Source organism: Vitis riparia, chromosome 13 (genome assembly GCF_004353265.1).
Source record: "Vitis riparia cultivar Riparia Gloire de Montpellier isolate 1030 chromosome 13, EGFV_Vit.rip_1.0, whole genome shotgun sequence".
NCBI lineage: Eukaryota > Viridiplantae > Streptophyta > Magnoliopsida > Vitales > Vitaceae > Vitis > Vitis riparia.
Window position 1 is genome coordinate 13,458,845 of NC_048443.1, and position 19,095 is coordinate 13,477,939.

Here is a 19,095-nt window from a genome sequence, read left to right on the forward strand (position 1 = left end):
TAAAATTGGTAAAGTGAAAGTTATATCATGTTGCAATGAATTTGAATCAAACCCATACTTAAGAATGAGTGTCAACAAGTTGATTATGTTAATTGTTGACTTGACAAGAGAATTTCGAAGATAATAATAAAGAATTCCTAAGTATTATAGATGTTAAGAAAAAAATTATTTAAATTATATATAGAATGATTAACTCAAAAATTATCATAAATTTAATGTGAAAGAAACCGATAATGTGTTTAAATAAAATTTGGTACATACCTTTAAGATAATATTTATTTTATTTTATTTAGAAAAATTGGTTTTAAAAAGAATTTTACTATCTAAAATTTTGGTATGGAAAAGTGTAACCTTATTTATTTTCCATCATAACCATTTTTTTTTTTGTTCTAATTCAATTATTCGATTCTATATCTCTTCTTAATTTTATAGAAGGATTTAAAATAAATAAATTTATATATTGATTTTTTTATTAGACTTTTCTTTCATATTACCTCACGTGCATTGCACGTGAACACTTGCTACTATATAAAAGTAAACAAGCCAAGCGAGGGGAGGGTTTAGTTTGTGGCTAAACTAGTCTTGTGAGACCCTAGGAGGCTAGTCTTGTAAGAACTTGCGACTCTCCCACCAAAACCTCCTTTTTGGAACCACTCCAGTCTCCACGCTCTCTCTCACTCTTCCAAAACCCTAAAAACCCCCAAAACCCCAAAACCCTAGCCAGTTCCACCCCAACACCACCCAAATCCAAGAAAGATGTCGATGTCTAAAAGTTCAAAGATGCTTCAATACATCAACTACAGAATGCGAGTGACCATCCAGGATGGCCGTCAACTCGTCGGAAAGTTCATGGCATTCGACCGCCACATGAACCTCGTCCTGGGCGACTGCGAAGAGTTCAGAAAATTGCCTCCAGCTAAGGGTAAAAAGAACGAAGAACGCGAAGAACGACGAACCCTAGGCCTTGTTCTCCTCAGAGGAGAAGAGGTCATTTCCATGACCGTAGAGGGTCCGCCCCCTCCCGAAGAGTCCCGCGCCAAAGCCGTCGGCGCCGCTGCCATGGCCGGTCCTGGCATCGGCCGTGCTGCCGGTCGTGGAATCCCCACCGCTCCCCTCATTCAGGCTCAGCCTGGCCTCGCTGGACCCGTTCGCGGAGTTGGTGGCCCTGCGCCAGGCATGATGCAGCCTCAGATCTCGCGCCCGCCGGTGCCCCAGCTATCTGCACCGCCCATGACTTACCCGGCCGCGCCGGTAATTCGGCCTCCCGGACAGATGCCTGGATACCCCGGGCAGGCACCTCCCCAGATTGCACGTGGCCCACCGCCTCCCGTGCCTGCTCAGTTCGCTGCTAGGCCCGGAGGAGCACCGCAGCCTCCCTTCCAGGTTCCCCCACCGCAGTATGGGGGCCGGCCAATGGTGCCGCCCCCTCAGATGATGAGAGGTCCGCCACCTCCACCTCGGCCTGGAATGCAGGCCCCACCACCGCCTCGTCCTGGAATGCCACCTCCACCAGGCAGTGGTGTCCCTGTTTTTGGACCACCTCGTCCCGGCATGCCACCTCCGCCAAATCCTCCGCAACAGCAGTAGAAGTTTAGGTATGTGGTTTATTTGTTTATTGTCTGGTTAATGTATTGATCACCTGATTTCTGTGTTTAGTGTTCACTTTTCTACTGTGATACTTGCAATATGAATTGTTTGCTTATTGATAAGTTTTTGGTTACATATTTGGTTTTTCTTTAGGAGACCTAGTAATTTAGATGTTACATCCAATAGGCATGATGATAATTTTACCTGACATCTTAGAGATGTTCCATCAGTTATACATGAGCCAATGCTTGCTTGCCACTTGCAACCTCCAAGCTATTAGATGCAAAATGTGTACTTCATTTGCCTAGAAAAGATACTCTGATAAAAGGATGTATCTAGTATGGTTCCTTTCTCCTTTCTCCTTTCTCCTTTCTCAGCTCCGTGGTGGTGAACTAACTAGTGTTCCCTTGTTGTTTTTGGGTGAAACACTTTGTTCTTTTCTGATTGTTTATTTGTTTGTTGGGCCTAGAACCCACAGATAATAAACTCTACATCATGAATGGGTTTCCTTTTAGTTCCCTGAAGTATGCTTCAGCATTGTTATTATTTCTTCTAAGATCTTTGGACAAGTGGATTCTAGACCTTTATTGTTTGTTATTATTATTATAAGCCTTTATTATTATTATTGATGATGATAGCCAGCTTATTAGATACAAAAAAGATGCCCCCAAGTACAAGTAAGGTATACAGAGATTGACTTTCTCAATATTCGGAGCTCATAATGCTAATACATATTCCCAGTTTGGGTGGCCACTGTATACTCCCTGTATACTTCGGGATGCTGTTTGGGTGTTTCCTTTTAATACATACTCCTTTGTTGTATCTATCAAAAAAAAAAAAAAAAAAATGAATAATGCTAATACACTTGCTTTGGGGAAAAATAGAAAACGCCTACTAACTCTTTAGCTCCAAAGCCCAAAATGAATATCATACTTTTGGATGTTAACTTTCAAAATAGGTGTGGCATATCATCAAGAACTTGTTGTGGGCTATCATTGAAATCCTATCCTCTATCTTACCTTGGTTTCTAATATATAATCTCCATCCGGGTAGGGGGTAGATAAAAGGGGAAGATGGGAGGGGCATTCCGTGATTAGTCTCATTATTAAATGAGAAAATTAATTTGATGAAAAAATTGTAAATAGATTTTTAAAAACATGTTCTAATATTGAAAATTAATTTGATGAAAAAATTATAGATAAATTTTTAAAAACATTTTCTAATAAAAATATTTGATGTAAAATCTTATTAAAATTATAATAAAATTAATAATTTCTTTCAAAGGTTTTTAGATTTTTTTTCAAATAAATGAATGTAAGTATATTGAGAGAAATTTAAGATAGTTTTAGTGGAAAGTTACATGAATATTAGGTGATCGTTTTTATAGGAAAAAATCAAATATATTAAAAATATCTAACCAAAGGGCATGCAAAAGCATATATGGCATGTACAAAGGTGCTAAAAGGCTAAAAAAAACAAGGAGGGACACAAAAAACAACTCCCTCACCCTACTTAGAGCTTAGTCAATCAATGAAGTCCAGTATTGTATAATCTTTTATATACACTCTAAGCAACTCCAAAATCATATATTTCTTGATCCATTTTATTTCAGTATTTTCAATCATTCTCTCATTCCTCTCTTTTCAAATGGCCTGAATTAAGTACAAGGAGTTGCCTTCCAAACTTTTTTCCTCTTCTTCCTAACAAAGGATTCATGCCAACTCACAAGGACATTTCTTATTGACCAATGTCTTCAATTTTATTGTACATATATTATTTTCTTATAAAAGAAAAAGACTTATTTAGTATGTACATTATTAATTGTTTTATGATCTCTAGAGTTCCATCCAAAATTTCATTTTTTTTTAATTTTTATAATTTTATCGAAATTTACATTTGTATTGATATGTCCATTGAGATTTTTATACATTTGGTCCACAAATATGTCCATGGATATCAATATTTTTTACCTTGGTAATGAGGTAATAGGATGCTTTGAGGCTATTTGGCAAGATAGGAGAGTGGGGTGATTGGGCATCCTTAATAAAGCTCTTTTGGGAAAATAGTCCTAGAGATTTGTGTGTGAAAGGAAACTCTCTTTGGAAACGGGTTATTGTAGGAAAGTAAAAGTAGGAAGAAGGGGGGTGATGCACTAAAGAAGTGAGAGAAGGGTATGACGTGGGGGTGTGGAAAACAATTTGAGGTGGATGAGAGGTACTTACGAATAAAACAAGTCTCAGTGTTGGCTTCAACAACAAGATGAAGTTCTGGATAGACAAGTGGTGTGGAGATACACCTTTGAGGGAATCATTTCTAGATCTTTATTCTATAGCCTCTTTAAAAGATGCTTAAGTGGTTGATGTCAGGGTGGTGGTAGCTAGGGGCCCTAGGTTTGTTAGATAGTTACATGGTTGGGAGCTCGAGGAGATGTATTTTTTGGGAGATTGTATGACCACTCCACTAGTTTGGGCTTTGAGGTTATTATAGTGTGGTTGGGCTCAAAGAATGGAAGCTTCTTAGTTAAGTCTTTCTACTTCTCCTTGGCAAATAGGAGAGGGGAACCATTCTCTTATGACATAATATGGAACTCTTGGGTCTCAACTTGGGTCAGGATTTTGAATATGGATCAACTCAGAAGGAAGGGTTGGGGGATTCCTAATAGATGCTACATGTGCAAAGAAGAAGAAGGAACAGGTGATCATATTCTCTTTCATTGCACGAACGAACACAATTTGTGGTAGTTGATTTTTGCTTTGTTTGATGTACAATGAGTGATGTGTTCTTCAGTTAGGGGGTTTCTCTTGAGTTGATATGGTTCTTTTATTGGAAAAAAGAGAATAAAGGTGTTTAGAAAGTTGCTTGATTTTGCGTTTTTTGGACCATCTAAAGAGAGAGAAATAGGAGAACCTCCATAATTGTGAAAGCTTGGGCCAAACAATTAAAAATTTCTTTCTTGAACCTTTTTTGGGATTGAGTTATTCTATATATTGGGAATGGTTCTTTGTCATTGTTAGAATTTGTGGACTGGTTAAGCTCTTTGTAGGGCATTGTTGCTGGTTTTTGTGTCTTCGTGTCTCACTTTTTGGTCTTTTGGTTGCAAACACTAGGAGGTGTGGTCCCAATAAGGGGCACATGGTCCTAGTTCGAATCCTACCATTGATGATACCTTGAATTTACCTGGTGCTGGTTGTTGTAGGGCGGTCAACACCTTGAGGTTTGGGTCCCTATGGAGAGTCCTAAGAGCTTCACCATAACTTTTTGGTCTTTTGGTTGCTTTGTATGCATTATATATACTTTCTTTTGTCCTAATAAGTGGTACATGGTCCTGGTTCGAATCCTACCACTGATAATACCTTGAATTTACCTGGTGTTGGTTGTTGCGGGGCGATCAGCACCCTAAGGTTTGGGTCCCCTATGGAGAGTCCTAAGAGCTTGACCATGGAAGGTTCCTCAGTTATAAAAATAATAAAAAAAACTTTTTGGTCTTTTGGTTGCTTTGTATGCATTATATATACTTTCTTTTGTCTTTAATACATGGTTCACTTATCTATCAACAAACAAACAAACAAACAAACAAAAAAGAAAAGAAAAGAAAAGAATAAATTCTGAGAACTTTCTTTCATGTTTTTGGTTTCCTAGGTTTGAGGTTTTGAGAATAGTTCTTTATTATTTTTCAGTTCTTAGAAAATTATTACCTTCAGATTATTTTTTAGACTTTGATTTAAGATATCCTTGGAAGTAAACTCTATGATGTTTAGTAAGATCTTCATTTTTCTCTCAGTGCCTCTATAAGAAATTACTAGATGACTTATTATCCTTTGGCCAAAAGTTTACTAGAAATGTCCTTCCCTCGGGGGTTGAGAAAGAATGTGTCCAAAATTCCTTGGATGGCTATTGGCCAACCATCAAGCACTCAACATGTATTAAAGGTTGTTCAAGTCTAATATTGGATGTGTTGCAATTTGATTTGTTCGTGGATTTACCTCAAATTAGACTAAAAGATTAAAAATTGAACTTAAAAAGGAGAAATAGGTAAAATAATCTTACATGAAAAGTTGTATTCTTGTTGTTAGATTCTATAATAGAGGTCAAGGAAGTTTATTTTTACAATGAATATTGAAGAATTTTCATTTGAATGGTTTGAATCTTGATAATGAAAATTATGGTAATTATTGAATATTTTTTTTTGCTTAATATATTAGTTTTTTTTTTATTTCATTTTTGGTGGTAAGGGAATGATGATGAACCTAAAAATTTGGAACTTTGAAGATGACATATAAAGACATGCACAGGAACTTAAAAAGAAGTTTTGGTGGTAAGGGAAGGACAATACGATCAGATTTTGGACAGATGTGTGGTGTTCTGATTCAGCGCTGTCCCACTGTTTTCCTCATCTCTTTGGCATGGCTGCTCAAAGGAACTTAACGGTTGAGGAAATGTGGGATCAAAGTTTGGGTCAAGGAAATTGGAACTTAAATTTTTTGAGGGATTTCAATGATTGGGAGTTGGATACGGTTGGGGAATTTCTCTATATGCTGAGGGGTCATAAGCCCTCTTTGGAGGAAGATTCAGTCCTGTGGAGGCAAGGAAGAAGTGGTCAGTTTAGGGTCAAGGAAGCTTATAGATTGTTGACTAAGTCTAATGACACAGATTTTCCTTCAAGAAGCATTTGGGTGGCAAGGGTGCCAACTAAAGTTGCATTCTTCGCGTGGGAGGCGACGTGGGGGAAGGTGCTTACGTTGGATAGACTTCAAAGAAGAGGGGTGCAACTTCCAAATTGTTGCTTCCTGTGTGGATGTGAAGAAGAAAGTGTAAATCATATCCTTATACATTGTACAGTGGTTAGAGCTTTGTGGGATATTGTTTTTGGTTTAGTTGATGTGAAATGGGTTTTTCCAGAAACTGTAAAGGAGGTCTTAGCTAGCTGGAGGGGCTTGTTTGTGGGGAAGAAAAGGAAAAAGATTTGAGACGCCATTCCGTTGTGTATTTTTTGGACGGTATGGAAGGAAAGAAATAGATTAGCCTTTAGGGGGGGTGTGTTGAACATTCAGAAGTTAAAGAATTTTTTTGTCTGTAATTTGTGGAGTTGGGCCAAATTGTATGTAGGTGAGGAGGCGTTCTCCCTTATAGGCTTCCTGGAGTGGATAACATCCACCTAAAGGGAGGTGATTCTTTTTGTCTTTGTTTTTTGAGGCCTTAGCCGCCTTGTATACTCCCTGTATGCTTTGTGGCGTTTTGCCTTTTTAATGCATATCCTTTACTTATCAAAAAAAAAAAAACTAAGCAAGAAGTATCTTTGCTTATGTTGTAATATTTATGATTGCCTAAAAAGAGTAGTTTTGCACTTTGTTTCTCCTCTCCCTCTTAGCCACTAGATGTAGGATGGATATTTTTTTTTTAGTAGGTAAATTAAAAATAAATAGTTTATAGACATATATGCACTCTATTTGTTTCCTCTCCTTCTTAGCAACAAAATTCCTCTCTATCTTTAAGAAATCTCAAGAATTGTAGGATCTATTGATGAAGAACGTGTTGAAACAGCTTGACAGTTGGAAGGAAACCATTTTTTTTTTTGTATGGGAGTTGGATCACTCTTAATCTTGTCTACCTTATTTTGTTTCTCATTCAAAAACTAAAAGAAAGAAAATTGTCTATCCTACATCTTTGTTGTTTTTTTTTCTATCTTTTTAAGTATTAATCATAGCATGACTTTTAGGGTTCAGAAGTTGTGGAGGAGCTTCCTTTGGTACATTGTGTGTGAGCCCAATATTAAGGCAACCATGGAAAGATCTGCCTTTTATTGGTACATTATGTGTAAGCCTAAGATCATGGGGTATAGGTTTTGTTGGGTTTATATATGAATTAAAGCTCCTATAGTAATTGTCTTTGGGGTTCTTCAGGAGAAAGTTCTCTATGGTGCTATGATGTAAATATGTTTTGTTGTGAGGGCTTCTCATCCGTACTTGAAAAGTCATGTCTTAATGCTAGCTTCACTTTTCTCCCCTAGTTAGGTTCATTACATGACTAAAAAATTTGTTCTTAGGAGGATCTTTGGTGTGGAAGCAACCTCTTGGTATGTCTTTTCTTTAATTTTATAAATTTCAATTAGGCGATTTCACTCTTTTCTTATCCTTTTCATCTCCTTTGATCAACCTCACCATAAATATCAAAAACAAAAAAAAATTAAGGAATCTATCTTCTCTTGCTCATTCGTTGGAGAATGTCCACTATCTCTAATTTCCAATAGATGTTGTTAGACTCTAGAGAAGGTTTTTCTTTTGTTTTCCCCTCTTCTTCTAATTCCTTTCTTTGAGTTTGCTTGAAACAATAACATTACCATTTTCCATCTAACTAAATTTATTAGAAAGAAAGGCCCTTAAAAAGTCAAAACTTTAGCATGGGCAATTGCATAAAGGAAGGTTGTTGCCAACTGTATGCTTCAAGTTTGAAGAACTTACATAGTCATCAAGCAATGTGTCCTATGCATGGCCAGTGAACAACTAGTTTTTTTTTTATGAGTAAAGCAATTGTATTAAAAGTGCCTAAAGTATACACAATATATACAAGGCCAAAAAAAAGGAGGGATAGTAAAAAAACAACACCCTCACTTCACTTACAACCCAACCAATCTATGAAATGTAAAAGGGACAAAGAAGTAAACTCTACATGTACCCTAACCCACTCTAAAAACATGTACATGAAGGAGCGTAAAATCACGTGGTCTTTTAGTTTAGAATCTTCAAAAGCTCTTCAATTTCTCTCCTTCCATAAGGTCTAAAATAGACACAAAGGCTTAGCTTTCCAAGCCTTCTTCCTCTTCTTCCCCATAAAGGCACCACACCAACTAATGAGGGTACCCTTGATCGAGAACGACATCACCTACTGAACATTAAATATAGCCAAAATAAGGTGCTACAACATGCTTGCCTTAGGACAATGAAGGAGAATATGGTTTGCTGACTTCTCTTTACCCTTACACAAATAACATCTATTTGGAAGACTCCAACCCCTCCTTTTTAGTTGATCCAGAGTTAGAATTTTTTCCCAAATTGCTTCCCAAGCAAAGAAGTTGACTTTCATTGACACCCAAGGATTTCACACCAAGCTAGTGGGGAAACTTTTCGGATAACAACCTGCTAAGGAGGAGTAGAAAGATTTGACAGAAAAGGTGCCCCCCTTCGACAACCACCAAACTGTAACATCCTCCACTCCATTGATCACATGCCCTTTCAATCTTCTAAGTAACCCTTCCACCTCACCTAACTCCCAATCTTTTGTCTATAGTGAACAATAGTTGATATCTTTTCCTCTACTTGCCTCAAAAAGAAAAAAAAAAAAAAGATCTTTCCTCCATTGCCCATTACTTGTGAGTTGTGGTAGGGCCTTTTTTTGTTTTGGTTTTTCCCCCTTGGTTGAAATCCTTAGTCTGGCTAAAGACATTAGTTTAAAAACTAGAATTTTTTGTTAGTACAATGTTTTGGCCAAGGAAGGTGCTAAATTCTAGAATTTTTATTAGTTCATACAATGTTTTAGAAACATATTGAGTTTCATGTTGTGAGGCTCACCTCATTGAGGATGTTATAAATTAACATTAAGGCTAGGGCCTTAGTATAAGGTAACTAATGGTAAACTACACTCTATTGAGGCATACAACCTCAAGGTTGTTGAGGCTTAAGCCTCATGTATTCAATGGCTTCTAATGGAGTTTGGGCCTTTCTAGATTTTTGGCATATATTTATAAAAGGCTTAAACCTCAATCTTAAATGTGTTTTGATGGGTTCTATGCTTTTGATGTGTATGTGTTGTATAAGTCTTGGGTCTTAGGTTAGTGTTTGGGTGGAACCTTTTATAATGTAAGAACCTAGTTCATTTTTATATAGGATACAATGCAAGAAAGGATGGGGTGGGTGGGATGAGTTGGTTGTTTAGGAGGATGATAGAGCGATTATACATGATAATGACAGAGAGGGGGAGGGGAGAGCGGGAGAAGTTGTTGGCTATTGTAGGAGGATGATAGAGCAATTAGATATGATGACGATTCCTTAGTGGTGAGCCTTGCCAAGTGAAGGGGTCGACCTTGTAAGGGCTCTTTGTTTGAGAGGGCTTAATGCCCTTGTGGAGCTATCCGTCCCCCCTCAACACCCCTTCAGGTGTTTTAGTCTTTGATGGGTGCTCAGTTCTTTCTCTTGTGCAGTGTGAGTGGGTTGTCTTCTCGCTGGACAATTAAGCTTTGGTGGTAGAAGTGGCTCGTTTCTCAGGTACAACAAACCTCCCTTCTTCCTTCTTGGGATGTAGACCTCTTTCTTTTCTTTCTTCTCCTTTCGTGGGTTCAAGCCATGATGAAAGACTAATTAAGGGTTTGATCTGTTGAGGTAATGAGGAGGAGAGTGTCAGAGAGCCTTTATTCATGGAAGAGGATGTTAGGGGCAGGCCTCTTAGAATGATTTTGAAGGATGGCTCAATGGATGTTTTGGCAAATTGCAAGAATAATGAAAGTGGAGATAGTGCAAGGTGGGGTGATGAGAGGCTTGATTCGGTTGAAGGGTGTGCTTCATAGAGTGTAATATAGGATTTCATTCTTTTTAGGGGTTGCTTCAACTAGTTGGCCTCTTTCAATTAATATGTTAGGTTACCAATGGATGGTTTTGAAGAGGAAATTTTGGTGCTTTTGAATGACTGGAGCTCAAAAAGAAAGGAAAGACTCCAAGTCCAACTTAAAAGGAGGTTTAGAGTATTTTGAATAGGTGCTAAATGTAAAAAGGACAAGGAGTCAACTAATCATTTGCTCCTTCATTGCCTTATAGCTAGTATGCTATGACAATTGGTTTTTTCTAGTTTGGTGTGGTTTAGGTAATGCATTCCTTGGTGAGGGGAACTTTCTTAAGCTAATATGGCTCTTCGTGGGCAAGAAGCAAAAAAAAGATTGGAGGGCAGGTCTAATGTGCGTGTGTTGGATGGAAAGAAATAAAAGGGCCTTTGAAGACTAAAAAAAAATAGAACAAGCAATTAAACTATTATTTATGAATACTGTTGCGGAATGGGTTAAGTTGTATGTTGATGTTAGTTCTTGATAGACTTTGTAGATTGGATTTGTTTTGAGTAAGGAGTGGGGGTGGGGTTTTTGTTTCTTCCTCTATTTTCTTCTTGTTTGTCCTTCAGTGCCATTTTTGTGTGTACTTTCTTGTGCCTCTAGTGTAGGTGTTGTACTTATTTTTTTTATATATATTTTAGTCTTTCTTATTGCTTGTAAAAACCAAAAAAAAAAAAAAAGAAAGAAAGAAAAAGAAAGAAAGAAAACTTCTATTGAGTCCAAGTTTGAGAGGGAACTTTGTAAGCTGGGTTGTTCTGTTAATTACAAGTTTGACTTTGTCATTGGGAAGAGAGGTGGGAAAAGTAAGTGGGAATTTACTAAAGTGTGTTAATGAAGCTTTGCATCCTATTGTGGAATGTTAAGGGGATTAATGAGTGTGATAAGTGTAAAGTTATTAAGTCCCTGATTAGATTGCATTTGGTGAACCCGTTTGCCTTCAAGAAACGAAGGTTCAGCATATATCAATCCAATTGATGAGGAATTTAGGTGTGGGTAGGTGCTTGGAATAGGAAGCAGTGGAAGCTAGGGGTGAAGCAGGGGGGATGTTGGTTTTTTGGGATAATTGGGTGCTAAAGCTTATTGAAATGGAAGTAAGAGCTTATTTGATTTCTTGTCGGTTTAAAAACTGGGAGGATAACTTTGTTTGAATGTTTTCAAGGTCTACGGTCTAGTCCTAAATGAGTAGAGGAGAAATTTTAGATAGAATTTAGTGATATTGGAGGCCTTTGGAATGACCCTTGGTTTGTAGGAGGGGATTTTAGTGTTGTGAGATTCCTGGGGGAAGGAGTAATTGCCAAAGAAGATCGACAACAATGAGGCACTTTCAAAGGTTATATAAGACTTGGAGGTAAAAGATCTCCCTTTAACTAGTGGTTTTGTTATGTGACATGGTGGTTTAAATAGTAGGCTAGCCTCTAGGTTGGATCATTATCTTGTTTTTGAAGATTGGAAAAATCATTTCAGTGGCTTGTTGCAAAGCATTTTGCCAAAACCAGTTTTAGGCCATGCGCCTATCTTGTTAAATGATGGAGGGGTAAGGAAGAGAAAAACACCTTTCAAATTTGAAAACGTGTGGTTGAAAGTAGAAGTTTTCAAAGAGTTGATTAGAAATTAGTGGGAGGGATATAGTGTCTGGGGTTTGTTTAATTGCATTTTGGCTATTAAGCTTAAAGCTTGGAAGCAGGATCTCAAAGTTTGGAATAAGGAGGTCTTTGGAAATGTCCCTACTAAGAAGTTATCTAACTTGTTTTTGGGATGCCAAAGAGGGGAGATATTCTCCTATTAGAGGAAAGAGAGGTTAGAAGGGGGGTGGTGAAGGATTCCAAAAATTAGGCAGTCTCCAAAAGATAAAAATGTTGGTTTTTACAAAAATATCACTACAATTGCTACTACAATCTAGTCTATCATGTGAACAATGAGTTTCTAACCAACTGGGCAACTTGGCCCCTTAAGACATATATGAACATATTATACTCCTAAGCTTTAGCTTTAATATATATATCTTGATTGAATGTTAAGAATATAAAACTACAGATCATAATAATTTTTTAACAAATCTTTTTTTATATCTTCTGAATATCAATTAAATATAAAAGAATACAAATAAATTGAATATAAATAAATTAAATAGCTCACTATTTTAGTATTAAATGTATTTTCAAATTCAACATATTATTGTTGAATGTTACAAATTTTATCATATATATATATATATATATATATATTATTTTCTTCAATAAAATAATTTTAATATTTATATTATTGCTTATTTTATCATTTCTTAAATTTTTTTCAACATTTCTATAAATTTTAATTAATTTTCATCCAATTGAAATTTTTTATCAAAATTTTTATTAATATTTTCCAATATACCTTGAGTCATCGGTAAAATCCTACTAGGATGCATGGTGGGCAATCTCCCAACTACCTATGTGGGTCTTCCTTCATGAGCCCCTTTTAGGTCATCTAGGGTTTGGGACGGGTGGAGGAAAGATTCTAGAAAAGGTTTGCTTTGTGTAAAAGACAATACTTATCAAAAGGATGAAAACAAACTCTGATAAGAAACACTTTTTCCAGCTTACCTATTTGTTTCATGTATTTTTTTGTCATCCCGAAGAGGGTAGTTGTTAAACTGGAAAAGATTCAGAGAGACTTTCTTTCAGGAAAAGGGGCTTTAGAGCATAAGTCGCATCTAGTGAATTGGTCTATTATTTGTATGGACAAGTCGGAAGTGGGTTTGGGCATTAGAAATTTATCATTCCTTAATAAGGCTCTTCTTGGAAAATGGTGTTAGAGACATGTAAGTAAAAGGAATTCTCTTTGGAAATGGTTGGGAGGTTTTTAAGGGTAGAACGGGTTTTAAGGTAGGTTTTAAGAGTAGCATAAAGTTTTGGAAGGACAGATGGCGTGGGGATACTCCTTGAGGAGGTATTGTTTGCACTTATTGAGAAGGATGGGGACAAAGCGCGCCATTGTTAGATGGTTTCTTTATGATCAACCTTTAGTAAAATTTGTTGGCCTATACTGGGTAGGGAGGTGATGCCCTTTTTTTGAAGATTTTCATGTGAAAGGGGTTTTTAGGTGTAGTCTTAATGCACTTTCTTAGCTCTTATTCCTAAGAAGGGAGGGGTGGATGCCATTAAGGATTTTAGGCCAATCAACCTAGTGAGTAGTATCTAGAGATGTCAAATGGGTTGTGTTGGGCCGACATGACCTAATTTTTAGCAAGCCTTTATAGGCCAATGTGTCGAGCTAACATGGCCTAGTTAAAAATCATGTCTTGCCATGTTGGCCAATGCAAGCCAAATGGGTGGCCCAACACGACGGGCCAATCGTGCCAATGGACCATGCTAGTGGGCACTCCCTTTGTTAATATTTAATTTAATTTTTCCAGTAATTTTGTCTTAGAATTATTATTTTATAATTATTAAGTGAAATTTCTTTTTGTTACTTCAACCATCTTAAATAATTATACTTTTTATTTTTTTATATCTATCAAGTTTGTAATTGTAATTTGTAGAAATTTAAAATTTTTGTTTTTAAAAATAAGAAAAAAAAATCATATTTGAATTTATTTATTTTTTATCAAAATAACAATAAATTTAAAATATTAGAATATAAAAGAAAATGAAATATAGAAAATACAATTCTTTTATTCAATATTTCAATAGATTACATGAGAAAAAAAGGAGGAAAAAAAAGATGAGAAATAGAAAGGAAAAAAGCAAAAAGTAATATTTGAACAGGCTACGTGGGTTAGCATGATGGCATGACAGGCCATCTCCTTAAGCCTAGCATGACCCAAAGGACTCGGTTGTGTCATCATAGTCAGTTACAATAATTGGGCCATGTCGGCCCGACCTTTTGGTGTGCTGGGCCATTGGCCAAATTGGGCAACCCAACACATTTGATGCCTCTTGTAGTATCTATAAGCTTCTTGTTAAAGTGCTGCCAAATAGGCTGAAGTTGGTGGTTGGGAAGGTGGTTCTAGTTTTCTAAATGCCTTTATGGGAGGCATATAGATCCTCGAGGTAGCTTTGATTGCTAATAAGGCAATTGATTTGAGGAAGAGAAGCTCTAGGGCTAGGTTAGTGTGTAAATTGGATATAGAAAATGCCCTTATGGCCATGTGGATTGAAATTTCTCCTTGTTGATGGAAAAAAATGGCTTTTGGTGGTACAAGGAGAAATTGGATTAAGTTGTGTCTTTTCTATAAGGATGGTAGTTTTAGTTAATGGCTCCCTTTTAGAGTTCTTCCATGCAAGAGGTTTGTGATAGGGTGACCTCCTCTCACCTTATCTTTTTGTGTTAGTTATGAAAGCTCTGAGTTGTCTAATCTTGAGGGCTAAGCAAGGAGGTTATACATCACTTCAAGGTTGGGGCTAGATGGGGAGAGAGTTTCTAAATCTCCCATCTCTTGCTTACGAATGATACTATTCTTTTTTGTGAGACACGTGTAGACCGATTAAGATGTTGGAGGTGGATTGTTATTGGCTTTGACATTGTGTCAAGCTTGAAAATTAATCTTCAGAAGAGTGAGCTCATTTAATGGGGGATGTGGAGGAAGTGGATGGTTTGGCGTCTTTGCTAGGATGCAAGGTCGGGCGGTTTCCTACTTATCATCTCAATCTCCCTTTGGGAGCTCCTTACAAGTCTTCCATTGTTTGGGATGTTGTTGAGGAAAGGCACAATAGAAGATTGGCCTCTTGGAAGAAGTAGCATTTGTGTAAGGTGGTAAATTAGTTCTTATTAGAAGGGCCTTATCAAGCTTTCCAATTTACTTTATGTCCTTTGCTATTCCTAAGAAGGTGGAAACAAATTAGAAAAGATTCGAAGGAATTTAGGGAGTTGTCTAAGGTTTGTAAGGAGAAAAATCTAGTTTTGCTTAGCAAATGGTTGTGGAGGTTTTCTCTTGAGTGAGAAAGCTTATGGAGGAAGATAATTAATGGGAAATTCAAGGAAATGGAAAAAAGAGGCGAGGGGCGGGATTTCTTGTGAGGTGAGGGAGTCTTTTGGTATGAGTATGTGAAAAGTCATTAGAAAAGGTTGGGAGGATTTCACCTAAAGGATGGTCAGACGGGTTAAAAATGGCAGAAGAACAAAATTTTGTAGGGTCAATTGGGTGGGGGAAATCTGTCTGAAAAGCTTTTCTCTGTTGTTTAGTTCAGCTTCTCATAAGAATGCCACAATTGGAGACCTGTTGGAAGGGGGAGGTAATGGAGGTCAGTTGTTGGTGCAGTTTAGAAAGCCCTTCCAGGATTAGGAAGTGGAGGGGTTTCCTGATTTATGGAGGTTATTTATACAGCAAAAGTGCAAAACATAGGAGACGAGTAGAGGCAATTTGGGATTTATTTTATTCTCTCTTCTGTAGGCTTTGACTATTGAAGCCTTTATTGGGACTCTTTTGATGCTTCTTTCGCTTGATTGGAACCTGGTTTGCGGGTCTGAGAGTATGATAGACGAAATATTTCCTGTTAGGTTACCACCTCATGACACTTGCATACAGCTAAATTTTGATGGATGTGGTTAGGGCAACATAGGGCAGTTGGGGATTGGTGGGCTGTAATCAATCATCATGGTACAATGCTAAAATCTCTCTAATCTTGCAGAAGAAGGTTTTTCTATGTAGGCTTTTAGATTTTGGCTACTCTTGAGGGCTTAATACTGGACAAACTGGTCTTTCCAAACTTGTAATGGAGGGATATTAAGCTGCTGTCATTTCATGGGCGACTAGGAAGGGAGTTGTACATTTTCTTGGGGGGGTGTCTAATCAAGTGATGAATTTTTTATCCAAATGAAGGGCAAGGGTTTTAGTGTCTTTTGTGGGAGATTTTGTGTCCTTGCTTTGTGATTCTTTTAGGTGGTTTTTTATTTTTTATTTTTTGTGCAGATTGGTTGGTTCTCTTCTTAGGAGGTGTTCATCTTGGGCGGCGTGTACATTGCTGAAGGATGTCTTATCCTTGCCTTTTCCTTTAATAGAAATGAAATAGTTGTTCCTGATCCTCCTGCTATGTACAAGATATAGGAGGTTTGATTTTCTCGTTAGGAAGTGTTCTTCTTGGATGGATGGTACATAGTGGGAGTTTGTCTTATCTGTCTTGCTTTTTCCTTTTAATAGTAAGTAAATAGTTGTTTGTGATCCAAAAAGGGAAAAAAGCTGACTACTACTGACCATAGTGGCCAACCGAGCTTCATATTGATTGTAATTGTAAATTTAATTAAAAGAGTTAGGTAATCTCTGCATCCTGATTCTGAATGCTTGAAGTATGTAAATCTTCATGAAATCCAAAAGTCAAATGTAAGATAAGGAAAATAGAAGCATAAATGGAGCAGTTTTGAAGCAAGCTTTGTAGAAGCTTCAGAAATTGACTGGCTTTCTATTTCAGAAGAGCACACCCCAAACATATAGGAGCTCCTGGTTGATAACATAAATGCTAAGAGGCCTCCTTTGGGTTCAACTTTTGGAATGCCTCTAATAGGTTTTCTTATTTTTAAAGAAATTTACTGCATTTGTGTTGCATTTGAAAGTGCTCTAAAATTTAAGAGGTTTAAAGGTTGTTCTTTGATAGGCAAGCAATGAAATATATTAAAAACACACCAAAAGGCAAAAAAAAAACAAGAAGGGGAAACAAAAAACCACTCCTCCCCTCAAACCTGGTCCAAAAGATTGCACATTGAAGAGGTTTAAGGTTTTAAGAAATGCATTAGCAGAAGAACCAAACAGGAAGAGTTTCAAAATTTAAAATTTTTTCCAGAAAAGAACACTTTACTGGAAACTACATGCTGTCCCAAATGACTAACTTAGGCATGTTTGGATGGGGATTTCTTCATGACTCAAAAGATGTAGAGAATTTGTATGTCTTCGATTCTCTTTTCCTTTGGCATCATTTCTCTGTTACTCACAAACCAAAGAAAGGAGCTGAGAGGGCCAGAGATAGAGAAAGAGGGAGAGGGAGAGACAATGAGTGATTGAGGGAGAGTGTCTGTTGTTGGGTTCAATGGAGTTTCGGGAGTAGTCTCTCTTTTCTTCACATTTGAAGATTGGTGTTCTGGCGAGAGGAGATGGGCAAAAGGGGGATTTTTCCGGAATTTTGAGTTGTGGGATTGAGATCTAGGAAGGAACTTTTGTGGATCCTCGATTTAATTGGATTATAATCAGAGCTCCTCCTTACCCTTGTGCAGTAAACAAAAGAGCCCTGTCTAAAAAAAAATGCAGTCTGTGATAAAGACCCACCAATCCCTATGCATTGACCCATTACTAGGAAGTTTGCTGCACAAATGGCCGAAACAAGAAGCAGCAAGCACCTATACCTGAGGATCAAAGAAATCGGTACTGCAGTCCTCTGGACCAATTGAATCAGAGGATTGTGCCATCATTGGTGTGGAAGCCTACAAGACAAACAGTGACTTACCTGTGCCAGTGTTTGTCTAACACACCAAAGCAATGCTGGAGGAATAGATCAGATGGAGGAGATTGAGATGGAAGATTTGGTGGACAAGCAAGTTGCAGACATAAATAGCTCTGATAAAAAGGAATCCACTTGCAGTTGTCAAGTACATTGGCTGAACATATGCATACTGCAGGAAGACAGTTCTAGCTGTGTCTCACCAAATTATGTGTCACAGCAATTTCGCAGGATGAGAGGCATCCTCATTGGCTGGCTGATTGAGGTGTGCTACAAGTTTGAACCGATGGATGAGACATTATATCTTATGGTCAATCTTATTGATAGATTTCTAGCGCTCAAACCAGTGGTGAGAAAGAAACTCTAGCTGGTTGGTGTTAGGTCATGCTGTGGAGGATATCTCATCTTGGTCTCAAAGTGCTTGAAATGGAGAAATTAATGGTCAATGCATTACACGTTGATGTCTGGCATCATTCCGTATGTGTTTATGAAGAGGTTTCTCAAAGCTGCTCAATCTGACAAGAAGCTTGAGCTTCTGTCATTCTTCATAGTTGAGCTTTGCCTTTTTGAAAACGTTAGTAGGCTGGTTATCCAGATCGTTGAGTACTGAAAATCTGAATGGTGCTTTACATGTAACTCTTGTCAGTTCCTAACAAGGGTCCATACTAAATGTTACTTTGATATTTAGCTTTTTTATTGGTGGGTCTGGGTGATGGGTAGGATTTGCTTGTGTTTTAAAGATTACAGCATGGTGATTAAGGTTTGTAATTAAAGAGAAATGCACTATTTTTGTTTATTTTGCTTTGTGTATTTGCCATGAGGAATTTTAATGTTGGATTGTTTGTTTGAATGGCAGGGTTTTTGTGAAGAGTTTTAGTGGGCAGTGATGAAGGTCTTCATAGGAGCATCTTGGAATTTGCTTCGGCATGTGTTGAATTTGGTAGTGGTTTGGACTAAAACAAAGTGTAGCCTATCTGTTATTTTAGCAACAATATGACTGATCAATTGAAATAGTTTTTATGGAAGACAGTTTTAACTGTGAGCTTTACTTTGTTAGGGCTTCGGTGCACCAATCTTGTATGCTACAAAATTCACCAGGGTATGAGCTATTTATTGAGATTCAATGACTGAGTCAAATATAATTAAAAATAATTAGAATTTTATATGTTTTCAAATTATTTAATCCTCATATGGAAAAAGGAAAATGAGTGAAATAAGTATGAAAAATATGCAAAAATGATTTATTAACTTTAAATTGCTATAACATATAAGATTCTGTCTAGTGAAAACTTGTAGATGATGCATAAAAGGGAGACATGTTAATAAAATAATGACACAATTTTAAGCCTGAGGGATAACTCAATTGGTCCGACCTTAGGTTTGTTCCCCAATGGTTATCAGTTTGAGTCCCCTCAGGGCCATTGAAGGTTTATCCGGTCTTTAACTTCAAGGTCTTGTGGGATTAGTTGAGGTGCGCGTAAGCTTGTCCGGACATCCACGGTTATCAAAAAA

General features: G+C 37.2%; 1 protein-coding gene across 1 annotated transcript; it reads left to right on the forward strand.

Annotated features, from left to right (window-relative positions):
• Window positions 1-572: 572 nt before the first annotated feature.
• On the forward strand, window positions 573-18,707 carry LOC117928561 (small nuclear ribonucleoprotein-associated proteins B and B'). The gene is made up of 2 exons (XM_034848467.1): window positions 573-1,595; window positions 18,440-18,707. Exon 1 carries the CDS (start codon window positions 757-759, stop codon window positions 1,585-1,587), a length of 831 nt encoding a protein of 276 aa, XP_034704358.1. The 5' UTR covers window positions 573-756; the 3' UTR covers window positions 1,588-1,595; window positions 18,440-18,707.
• Window positions 18,708-19,095: the final 388 nt, after the last annotated feature.